General features: G+C 41.5%; 1 protein-coding gene across 1 annotated transcript in view; it reads right to left on the reverse strand.

Annotated features, from left to right (window-relative positions):
- Positions 1 to 3,489: 3,489 nt before the first annotated feature.
- The window catches only part of LOC104548619 (rab GTPase-activating protein 1-like), a 23,463-nt gene continuing 15,113 nt past the window's right edge, over positions 3,490 to 11,839 (reverse strand). Inside the window, 7 exon segments of the mRNA XM_010194692.1 lie at positions 3,490 to 5,235; positions 5,979 to 6,176; positions 6,705 to 6,776; positions 7,557 to 7,640; positions 8,136 to 8,240; positions 10,902 to 11,012; positions 11,812 to 11,839. The exon segment at positions 11,812 to 11,839 is cut by the window's right edge and continues 11 nt beyond it. Coding sequence (XP_010192994.1) covers positions 5,113 to 5,235; positions 5,979 to 6,176; positions 6,705 to 6,776; positions 7,557 to 7,640; positions 8,136 to 8,240; positions 10,902 to 11,012; positions 11,812 to 11,839 — 721 coding nt within the window. The 3' untranslated portion in view covers positions 3,490 to 5,112.

Consider the following 11,839-nt stretch of genomic DNA (forward strand, 5'->3'; position numbering starts at 1 on the left):
TCTAAGATTTATAGAAGTGGATTTTTTTTCTCTTCCCTATTTGAGCTTCTCTACTTCCATCATCAGAATACAACTAATATTCAGCAGAGCCTGTAAGAGAAAGGCGGAAACCGTGAACTGCCTTAACCTACTCAGCAGTTAGCGATTTGATTGGCTTCTTGTTGTGCAGAGTCTCCATGGGGAGAACAGTACAAGGCAGCCACTCGTCACGTTATAGATCAAGCAGTTCAAGCGCACAGTGCTTTATTAGTTCTCACATCCAATTTCAAAGCTCCCCACTTCAGGAGGCCTCAATTCGCCTCTCAGCAAAGTTGGCACAAGAAAGGAACAAACCTGTCTATTACTGTGACAAGCTGGCATGAAAATTATCCCCCTTCCTCTACCTGAGTGACCTATGGTGTTGTCTGCAAAGGGCAAAAAAAAGACAAAGCAATTTAAATCCCATTCAAATTAAGAGAAAATTTTAAATCTTCTCCACAGAGATCATTAACTCACTACCACGCTCAGCACACAGGTTTCCCCCAAAGCATTACCATTCTCCAGCTATGAACATTTTCCAGTAAACCTCTCCCATCCTTCCCTGCCCAAGTGCTCTCCAGACCCCAGCACACAGCATTGCAATACTGGGGAGAGCTCAAGGAGAGCAGCCTGCTGAGGGGATGCCCCAGACACCACAGGCGCTGTGTGGGGAATGAGTGAACTGCCTGCAGAACCGCCAAACTGAAAGGCCTCTCCCCTCCTCAAGGCCTCAGTTCAGGGGTGGCCCAGCACCTCTGGACAGACTGCTCGGGCGTTCGCATTCAGCCCCTCCTTCGTGCCGGGGCAAACCCAGCCTTTCCTCTCACCGCCATCCTGCTCCATAGCCCCTTTCCCGCAGCGCTGCACCACCACCATAGCGCAGAGCCTGACATCCCCACAGCTTCGAGCAAGCAAGATGGCGCCGCGGAGAGGCCCCCGTGTGTGACATCCAACACCCGCCCAGTGAGTCGCCGTCTCTCAAGGGCTGGTTCTGCTGCCAATCAACCCGCCAGCCTATCAGAGATTGCGCCCAACGGACTCTCCCCCCACTCCTGAGGGAGGAGGAGAGAGCTATGACCACCACTGAGACCGCCCTGGGGCGGGAAGGTGCAGCCGGCGGGGTTTGTCTCTCTCTGTTGTACAAGCTGGAGCCTGAAGAATTCGGGGAGCTCCACACCGTCCCCTCTTACCTAAACTAATCACAATCATCCGCATGTTAAACTTCAAAGTCAGCTCAGTTCCGCTCAGGTCATGTTCATCAGGAACTTTCAGCGTTGTGAGAAAAGTCTTTTTCCGTGTTACACGCACATCAGGCAACAGTTTCTTAACAGGGACAATCCTACTTTGCTCACAGTCCATGCTTTCTTGCCATTCCTGTAGCTGGACTGCAGCTGTGTGGCCAGATTATCCTAAGAAAAAGCCTTCAGTACAGGATTACACTTTGTCCTATTTCATTAGCACGCAGAAAATGCAGTAAAACCAAATGCTCATTCCTCAAAGTCATTATGAAGGTGCAGCAGTAAATTATAGTAAATTACTGAAGGTTTTAGTATGCAGAGCCCTCGGTAATACAGAAGGAATAATAGTGCACAATAAAAAAGTGGGGGGAAAATAAAAAATTTAAAATAGAAAGCAATCCTCACTGTGCACACAGATGCCTCATTTTTGTTATTCTTTTTATTTAAAAAGGACCTTCAGTTTAGTTTGTTGGCTTGCATTAGCTTCCTTGTTCAATCAGGGCATGAGGCACGTGGCTGGGGCAAGGCACCCACCCTGCAGCACGGTCTCCTCTCTCTAGGAGGGCTGAAAAACCACACCGGATTAAGCTCTTACGTTAGGCACTCCTGTGAAGTGTCTAAAGTTAGGCGGGATGAACGCGAGCCAAGCTGTTGAACAGATGGAGTGAAATCCTCCTCTTGATAACAGGAACTTTATATCACTGCCATGGATAAGAAGGGCAGCTAAAAAAAGTCAGGGAGGTGGTTACATAAACTTCAAGAAGGCTTACCAGCAATGCTTAAAGGTAAAACTTTCTGATAGATCTTGAATATCCACTTCCAGCTGCAGACCCTGAGCAGCCAAGTAGTTCTGCAACAAAAATGAGATTGTAACACTAAAGCTACCACGCTAGGAGACCACAGGAACTTAACAACGCAGCATGAACATGCAAAGCAGTGGGAATTTGGCGCCTTCATTCATAGTCTTGAACATCTGCAAATTCATCTCTCTCATCTTAAAAATTACCTGCTTCTTTGTTTTTCACGTGTAATTGTGCTTCAAAAGATGTGTCTCAGCACATGATCCATTTTTCTTAATTGGGTGTGGATATTTTAGATGGAAGTCAGATGTGAAATACATTGGTAGTACTTATTTTTGAGCATCTAAATCCTTGAGGTAGATGTCTAAAATAATCCATAATGACTGGAAACTGGCTATAAAATGTTTCTTGTAAAATGGTGTGAAGAAATTGGTTTCTCATTATGCACAAGAAAGGTCCATACTAAACTGGAGAGTATGTGCTGCATGCAATTGGGAGGTAATGTTTACTTTGAGAGTGGGAGAGATCTGAACAATAACACAACTTTTCCTCTCCCTTTAAGTACCTCATTTTTGGAGGAAGGAGGAAGCTGCACTATTTCCTAGTCTCTTTGAGGAAGATAAGTGGATGAAGAGCTTTGGGGCTGAGTTATTCCTTCTTCCCCCCCTGCTCCCCCTTTCCATGTTTACCTTCCAAACTCTTCCAAAAGTTGTAATTATTGAGAAATTGCAGTTGAAGTTACCAAGGGATGCAGCTCTGTGAAAGACAAAGCAGGGAAGACTACACATAACCTCATAATGCCATTCTCTTAGAGCAAAAGTATGGTTATAAAAGTGGCAGCGTGCTCACAGCTTTCTAGAGCAGGGCTGCTTTCAGAGTCACCTTTAGTCATTTTGGTGACAAAAAATACATTTTTACTCCTTGTTATCTCTGCAGAACACACAGAGCTAGGGGAGCCTGTGCTGACCCAATTAGTGCAGTCAGCCAGTCACACCCCAGGTTCAGCTAGGACCAGAAAATCCTAGTGAAGATGACGTGAACGACGCCTGACCCCATGGAAATTGTTATTGATGATGATAAGCAGAGCTAGTCTACATTTATTTTGCAGATCCAAGCAGAATTTAGAGGGCCATGGCAGAAAAATTGTTCTAAATTGGACACGTCTGAGAAACACTGAGTCACAAGCCTCAAGCTGCACAAGGTCATTTTTGCAGACTTTTTTTTCAAAGCAAACTCTAGACTTTATTATATAAAGCAGTGTTGGCAACGCTAAGAATATGCAGCCTTTTTTAGCAAAGCCCTTTGCGGCATGACTGTCTTTTCGGTCCTAGAGAAGCTTGCAGATGCTACTGCTTCTACTTTAAGAAGAGAATTAGTTTTATATTACAAAATATTTAATTAATTTCCTGTTAAAATGAAATGAAACAACAAAATAGTTATACAATTTTACTAGTTTATATTTCAATTCATAAAGTATACACACTGCAACTATGCTACCACAATGTCCACGCATCTAATATTGATGGAGTTACAGTATTTTTTTTTTGGTATTAAACAATAGAGATAATGTATGCAGTTAAGGAAAAAAAAAACCCTTGGACATAGCATGTTCTATTCCGCAGTTACAGAGTACATTAGCTAGCATTAGTACAGTAAACGAGAAAAAGGTAGAAATACAAAATAAACCAAATATCTTTATATACAAACCAGTGCCTCTTATTGTTACCAGCTTATACTCACACTGCACACAAAATTTATCCACTGATGCAATAGATACTTCAGCATAACACAAACCATTATAAATTAAAAAAATTACAAGGTGCAAAACTCCATTCTACAGCTTTCTGGTGAGAACTCAAGACAATCCAATGAATAAGAAATCCAAGCACGTTTAGCACCTATTAGTGCAACTGCATCGAGTGTGAAAAATGACCTACACAACCTCCGAACATGTTACCAGGGAAGCCGGTTGGATAGCTATAAATGCTCGCAGCTACACTCACGCAGTGATTTTTGCCTCATATATATCTCAGCTTATTGTTTCTTTGTCCCATTCATACCTATGTGCAAAACTAAATCCTGGAAGCTTTCTCAGAGCTTCGCAGAAGGGCTGCTACAGCGGGGTAAAAACAAACAAACAAAAACAAAACAGAAAACCTGACAGAAAACAAACAAAGACTCAATTAAATGTCAGACCGTCCACATAATTAGTTCTTATTAGCAGTCTTGGTGTTGGGGATTTTAACGCTGTTGATATGTGGATCAAACAATGTGACACAGAAGTGAAATGGAAATTTGCCAGGAATTCTGATTATTCTCGTCTAGCGCTCAGACAAGTCTCTCAGTCCCAGGTTGCGAATTTGCTTGGCAGCTCATGCCAAAAAAGCCCAGAGTTGCATAGAACTGATTAGTAACAGAAAGAAATGCCAAACACAGAGAGATGGATGCTGCATCTACTAAAACAAAGTGGGGTTGCTCGACAGGAATGCTGAAATCATCCCCATTCACAAAGCAAAACATGTCACCTCCTACTCTCCATATCCTACCTCTGGGGACTGCTTTCTGGCACCGATGTAGTTCTTGCTAAAGTTGTCTTTTTTGTTGGGTTTTTTTCCTTTTTCTTTTTTTTTCCTCTTTTTTTTCTTCTTTTTTTTTTTTTACTTTGTTAGTGACACTTTTCCTTTCAAATAAAATATTAAAAAAGGTTATAACTGTAAAAAAACCTATCATATGTAAACTTAACGATTAGGGTTTGGTAAGTTCTCGTACCTAGTCTGTGAAAAGCCTCCAGCCAGACCGCAGAATGGAGTGTTTCTCTGAAGAGCTTCAATCTAGCTACATCACCTGTTAAATATCAGTAGTATGAAGATCTCATGTCTAGCAATAAAAACTTTCTTGTGTTTCCATCCTTTTTATCACTGACCTATTGAAATCCTGACATGCTGTGTTTCTATTTTATTTACATTCTGGTCCTCTCATGTCACAGAATTAAACATCTGGCCAAGGAAGGCAACAAAAGGTGTTGTGGTAAGAAGGTGTGTTGACAGAACTGCTTTTCAACAAGTCTCTTTTCCTTGGACTCCAGTCACTGTTTTTATAGAGCTTATTGTTCTGTTGAACCACGTTTTCTTTGCAGCTTGTACTTCATTCAATGCCAGACCCAAATGGTGCTCCAAATCCTGCAAATGGAAGAGTAATTTCATTAATTTGTTCTGCATTCGCAGCACAAGGTAATATGAGTTAAACTTAGAAGGCTCTAGGACATCTACAGTCTCATGGCCACTTCAGAAGTTAAACAAGTCTTACGTAAATCAAAAGTAGCACAAGACTCGTGTCACTGCCCTTAGTGAAACATGCGACTTTCTTTAGTACATCCAAACCCTTTAATCCTTTCCCCTCTGAAAGGAGCTATTCCCATGGGAAGTGGACTTTCTAAAAATGAATTTTCACATTTCTGTGAAGAAGCAGCACTGACAGAGCAGTTTCAGGCTAAAAGAACGTTGTCATATTTTACTCAAATACCTGGAGTGCTTTCCACTCGTGTTTGAAGAAACATGTCTAACATTTGTCACATGTTACTCCTTCATTTAACATTGATTGCGAGATAAAGCACTGCATGATTCAGTACTTTGTCAGAGCTTGGACTTCTTCCAAGGAGTTGCAGAAGATCAGCACTGCACTGCAGCCAGGCAGATGTCTGGATGTTGTAGTAAGGAGCTGGTAAATACAGTTCATGCAATTTCAATTACTATGTCTGCATACACTAGGTTTCAGACCCAATGTTTGGTTAAATAACCCATGCAGGAAATAGCAGGTTATAGTTCCAACCAACAGGAACTGTTCCAAGCCCTCTACATCACACACATTTTTCTAGGAATGCAGACATACCAACAGCCTACAAAATGAACCCCCAAAGCATTACCTGTATTTTACATTCCGCCTCCACAAGCTGCAGCTTGGTCTGGGCCAGCTCAAGCTCCATTTCCCTCAGCTGGTTTTTCAGCATCTCCTTCTCCTCATCCGTGTCCTCATCTGAACCGTCCTTGGCAGAACTGGCAACTTTCACACGGCCTTCTTTATTGAAGAACTCCCGGCAGTGCTCACAGTCATCCACTTTTTGCTAAAGTAAACACCTTGCTGTGAATGCCTGCATTGAGGTGCTGCTGAAACCATCAAACCTGTTCCTGCCTCTGCTCTGGAGGAGCAGCACAACACGAGAGGGACCACTAATGAGCTGCAAGCGCAGGAACTTTTGGGGAAGCAGGAACTCCAGCCACCCCCAGATTTATGGGCTATGGAAGATACTCCTGTATTTTTTGTGAAATGGTATTGCTACAATAATGGGCTGCATACTGCCTGCATGTTACTTGATGGTAAAAGACAGTCAGAGAAATCTTCAGATAAAAGGACCCTCAAAAATGTCACATTTATTATTGCCCAGCATCAATGCTGGTACGTAGCCAACATAGCATGGGAGACAGCTGACAGTTATTCATCTCTTCCTCAAGATCTCCCCCTTATAGTCTTTCCAAAACTGTGTCACTAAGGAACTCTCTTTAAGCCACCATTTCAGTAATGAAATAAATCGTGTTATGATTTTGCTAAGAGATTTAAACATTGTAGACTGTGGATCTATCTGGTCTCTTACCCGTATTTTCTCAATTTCAGCTTTATTTGCTGTTTGTTGCTTTTCCAGTCGCTCACTCAGCTGGGAACAAATCTGACAAGCAAAATGATGTTAGCAGACCATTTATAAATGAAAATTTCCACCCAAATGAATGCTAAAGCACAAATAAATGCTACAGGAATAGTAACATGGATAGTCTGAGGGCTCTGAGAAAGCCAGGAAATTTGGGATCCTGCATTAAGTTGTCTTGCTGTACATATTCTCATTCTCTACAATATTCTTCTATGCCTGAAGGAAAAGGTGCAGTTTCCACATAAGTTATTAGCAGTCTGGCCTTGCTAGAGGAGACAGACAAGGTTAGGAATAGCTCTTTTTTCGGTATAAAAGAACCAAAGTACTTAAAAAAAGAAAAAGTTCAGTCCTCGAGAGCTGTGTGATGCAGACTTAAGGAAGTTTTGAAGGTTATGGGCCCACTACAAAGATACACAAATTTGCTCCCTTCAATACCTTACGATCAGAAGCTTGAATTCCAAAGCAAAATCTTTGAAAGGAAAAAGGCATCTTTTAAATTTCCTCAGTGCAGATACCATTTGACTGAAGAAGGGGAGTTGGGAGAGAACGGTTTTTTTGGCATCCCTTTGTAGATGTACAGGAGCCCATTTGAACAATGTTGGTCTGGACTGATGACAAACCTACCTACCTACATCAGGGGCAAACAGAACCGACCAGCAAGCATCAGGATCTCGGCAAAAGAAAATGCAAATTCAACCAGAAGCTGCCCATTTAAAATGGCTAAAAGGTCTCCTCAAACACACGGCACAGATTACACTTATTTCCAGAAATCTCTCAAATTGCCCGAGAAGTCATACTTACCTGTTTGTAGTCACCAATAATAGAGCTGTTCTTCTTGATCTCTGACTCTGCCTTATCTAATTCCCTACGACACATTTCCTTCAGCTGTAGGAAAACAAAGAAGATAAAAGGTTTCTATATTTCTACAGTCTGAAAAATAACCAGGAGGGATTTTGTCCTCCTCAACCTCACTGCTTTCACGCAGGCCTATGCTCTGCACCAGGGAGCAGTGGTCTAGCTCAGCTCCATGCAGACACGGAAAAGCTGGACTTTGGTGGCCAACGTTGTTAGAAAAATTGCCCAGTTAAGAGAACAAGGTATTAAAAAGCCAATACTGACAGTTGAAGTCCTATAGTGCCTCTCTGTGCAGCAATTTCTGGCACAGTCTGTGCCTTCGTGATTTCAAGTTAAAAATTCACTACCCTTTGAAGCACCTGGCAGGAAAGTGCAGAACTCTGCTTCGCTGACATCCCTTACACTAGGGAAGGGGACAAACATGACTTCGAACACTAAAAGCCCTTCCCACACACATCACTTTTTTTGTTGTTGTTAAGTTTCTGTATTGTACAGAAATGTGAAAATGACAGAAACGCCCCTAACCTGAGCTGATTCTTCTTCCAGGCGCCTCTTTTCTTCTTCTGCATCAATCAGCTTCTGCTTGGTCATCAGCAGCTCCTTATTCAGGGCATCTGCCTTCTCCTCTGCCTGAAACACAGAGTGCAGCCCAGCACTGAAGGAGGTTTTCTCGCTGTGACACAGCCAAGACAGCATCTTTTCATTCGTACTAATAAGACTCCGTTCATTGTTATTGATAACAATAAAACTTTATTCTGAAAATTATTTTTTCTAAAAATTACTAGCTGCAATGGCAAAGCAGCAACAAATCAAAATTAACAACATATACCGCTACACTCCATCACTCCAGAACTGCTCCTTGAATTCAGTGATTAGCTTTAGCAGAACTGCAGTAGGGATTGCTCCCAAATAAGTTTTGTTTTCTTATCCAGTTTCTCATCTCTTAACCAATACGTTCTGAAGAGGACAGAAGGCACAGAAGAGCTCACAATGTGCAAGATCGGTAAATGACTATAACCTGCTTTAGTTCAGTTTGTAAACATTCAACCTTGCAATGAAAACAAAATCAATGAAAAATACCTGTACAATATTTTAAAAAGCCCAGAACTTTATGACACCTACCAATGGATGTGAGACCATCTTTATTACGGCACCCAGAAAATACTACATGAAAAAACATAAAGCAAACAAAGGAGTCAGATCCCTCTCTCCTTTCCTCCTTAAAGAAGAGATGTCCACCAGAATCCATGCAATCCTTTTTACTGCAGTATTTTGAGAATACAGATGTATTGCTGAAAAACCCCAGGCTCTTTAAAAACCACTGAAAACTCTCTCTGCGAAGTGAAGTCACCTTTTCCTGTCTTATATGCAGCAATGCAGTACTTCCCTATACGTTTAGGAATTCTCCATAAAAATAGATCAATAACTCAACTGATATATAAAATCTCCAAAAGTAGCCTTCAAAGAAAGGAAATCAGAAAGTGAATTTTAGTCCCTTAAAGTCCTGCTGATCCTTTAAAACAGATGGCAAAGGCAAAGAGAACATCTTTTCATTGGACATGGTTTTAAAGCTGTTTTAAAGTTAAAGAAAACTGGGATGTGGGAGTCCAACAACAGTAGAAAAAGGAAGCCTACTTTCTGGTACAGTGCAATGGGTATTAGGGAAACTCTTGTATTTCTAAATGCTTTGCTTTGATCCTTTAGGCTGCAAGGCTTCAATGCCATGAAGGTATGCGGAAAGGTGGGTTAAACAATGTCCTTTGGTACTTTTCTCTCACGACATCTGGCTGGTACAATGGAACGTTGCATTTCAGGATCCAATTAGAAGAATTAATATCAGGGTCCTAAAGCAGAACCAAACCTACCTGTGTCCTCCTGGGGGATAACCCAAATGCTGCCAATATCATTTACCATCTTTGAAGGCATGACTGTTATATACCCAATGAGGTACCTCAAAGATTTTGCTTTATTTTTTTGGTCTCTCAGCTCTCCATTTAAACAAATCAATGTTAAAGCATAACTGTGCCTCATACAGGCTCAAGCAGCCGCAAACAACAGTTAAGAGCTCATACAAAAAGCTGCTCCAGTACATTTTCTGCTGGAGTTCACCCTCTGAGTGCAACCCCTGGGCATTCTGCAGAGCCTTCAACGAGGTGTCTTTAATGCAGTGAAAATGCACAGGTAAAAAGAAGTGAGCATATCAGTGCTTTTTGAAAACCCTGCTTCTAGAGCGCACTTCTGTGCCTCCCAGATGTTAACACTGAAGAGCAGTAGATGTAATAAACATCAAAGTCATAAACCAAACCTCATTAAAAGCAAAATTCACCCATTAGCATCAACATTTACTGTGAATATTTTTCCAACAGGAAGTTTCCAGGAGACTGTGGGAAACCTTAAATTCTCTGAAGCAGATAAGCTGAAACATTTTAAAGCCTGTCAACTCCTGCACTGTATGATTTTCAAAAGTCATTTTCCTCTGAGGTTTCAGAAATGCACTTATCTTGGTACAGAACAAGAATGGCAAAACACGAGTACTTGAACTCTTCTCCTCCTCTCCCCAGGCAGGCAGACTAAATGCGTTCTAGCCTACCGCATGCACTAGTCTGCCCTGTAAAAATAAAACATATCCTAGTAAAATCTCCCAAACATGAGGGAATGGGACAGCAAGCTTAAAAAAAACCCAAATCCTGTAACATGAAGCAAACCCAAAGTTTCCTCCTGAGAGCTCTACTGATATGGGAAACAACCCAGGATGAGGAGTTCACATGGACAGATTTCAACAAGCCGAATGAAAACCACAACAACATTTGCAGAGTTGTGAGTGCCCGAGCATCTGATTGCACCGAGAGCCAGACAGATTCAGACTTTCAAGTTCATCAGGCACTGTGCAAAAGCCTGTCTGCTCTGAAATCTTATCCATAAGAACATCAGCTGAAGGCAAACAGAATACAGCATCCATGTTGTTATCTCTGTCACGATTCAAAGACTTGACGTGGCTCCTGCTAGACTTTCTTTTAACATACATAGAGGAAAGCCACGACTCAAGTACAGGCTCAGAACCTCTCCTCTCCCTCCAATTTGCAGTATAATCACTACTTCAATCACTGCTCTTGTTTCCCATGGGCTTCTGAGCCAGGCCTGTGTATCACTCGTCTGCAACAAGGACATGGAGGAAAGAATCCTATCCCACCCAAATAAAAACGACTGCGTATCTCCTCTCCAATGAGAGCAGTAATGAGGAATTAGCTCTAGTACCACATCTCCACTAGAGAGCATAAAGACATGTCTCACGTTGTCTAAATCTTTTCGCAGAGCAATCTTGCTGGTCACCAGTTCGTGTGCAAGATCATCATTTTCTTGCTCGAGCCTCATGTTTGCTTCTTGTAGACGCCGGTTCTCACGCTGTGGGGGACAAAACCAAAGAAATAAAGAAAAAGATGTTTGTCTATAAAACACAATGCTTACTGTGCCTACCTCCTATCTTAAGCACAAATGCCTACCTTGTATTTTAAGTCTGCAAAGACAATTCTACCTGCGTGAAATTCAATGCGGACAAAACTAGCTCGCCACATTGTAAAGAGAAGAAACTGCATATAAATAACTCTGCTCAGCTATTACTTGTTGAGCTACAGAAATGTTTCTGAAGACTGCAAAAGTAGGGGTGTCATTCTGCCACCAATACCTTGCCAGGAGTACTACAAGTACTGATTTTCTTGGCTCAAAATAGAATTTGTATGCTGGAAACGAGAGAGAGTAGGATCCTGGGAAGTTTACATAAAACTCTTAAGTTTAAAATATACAAATTTCTGTATGTATGCATAGACTGTGTTACGTAAATGCATACATAATTCTACATATAAAATTTATTCCTATAGTATACTTATTTGATAAATAAAAGTTTATAAAATTATATGCTTACCATAACATATATAATTTGAAAGGAGAGGAGTAAAGGCAGGATTATAATCACTGGAAGGCAGGTTATAATCAGTTGGGCATTTCTTTCTGCTCATGGTTTTTGGTGCAATCACCACGTTACACAAGTGTTAGAAACTGGCTCTAGCGAAACACTCGTATAAGCCCAAATATAAATTAATACTCTTCCTTTTTTCTTTGTGAAGGTGGGCTCACAACAATCCCATCCTGATTAACATTGCCAATATCTAGAGATTGGCTTTGTGTTCACGTAGGCAAGCGTTACCTCAAATCTCTCTATAGGATCTTCCTGC

Source organism: Mesitornis unicolor, unplaced genomic scaffold (assembly GCF_000695765.1).
Source record: "Mesitornis unicolor isolate BGI_N332 unplaced genomic scaffold, ASM69576v1 scaffold5281, whole genome shotgun sequence".
NCBI classification, from domain to species: Eukaryota; Metazoa; Chordata; class Aves; order Mesitornithiformes; family Mesitornithidae; genus Mesitornis; species Mesitornis unicolor.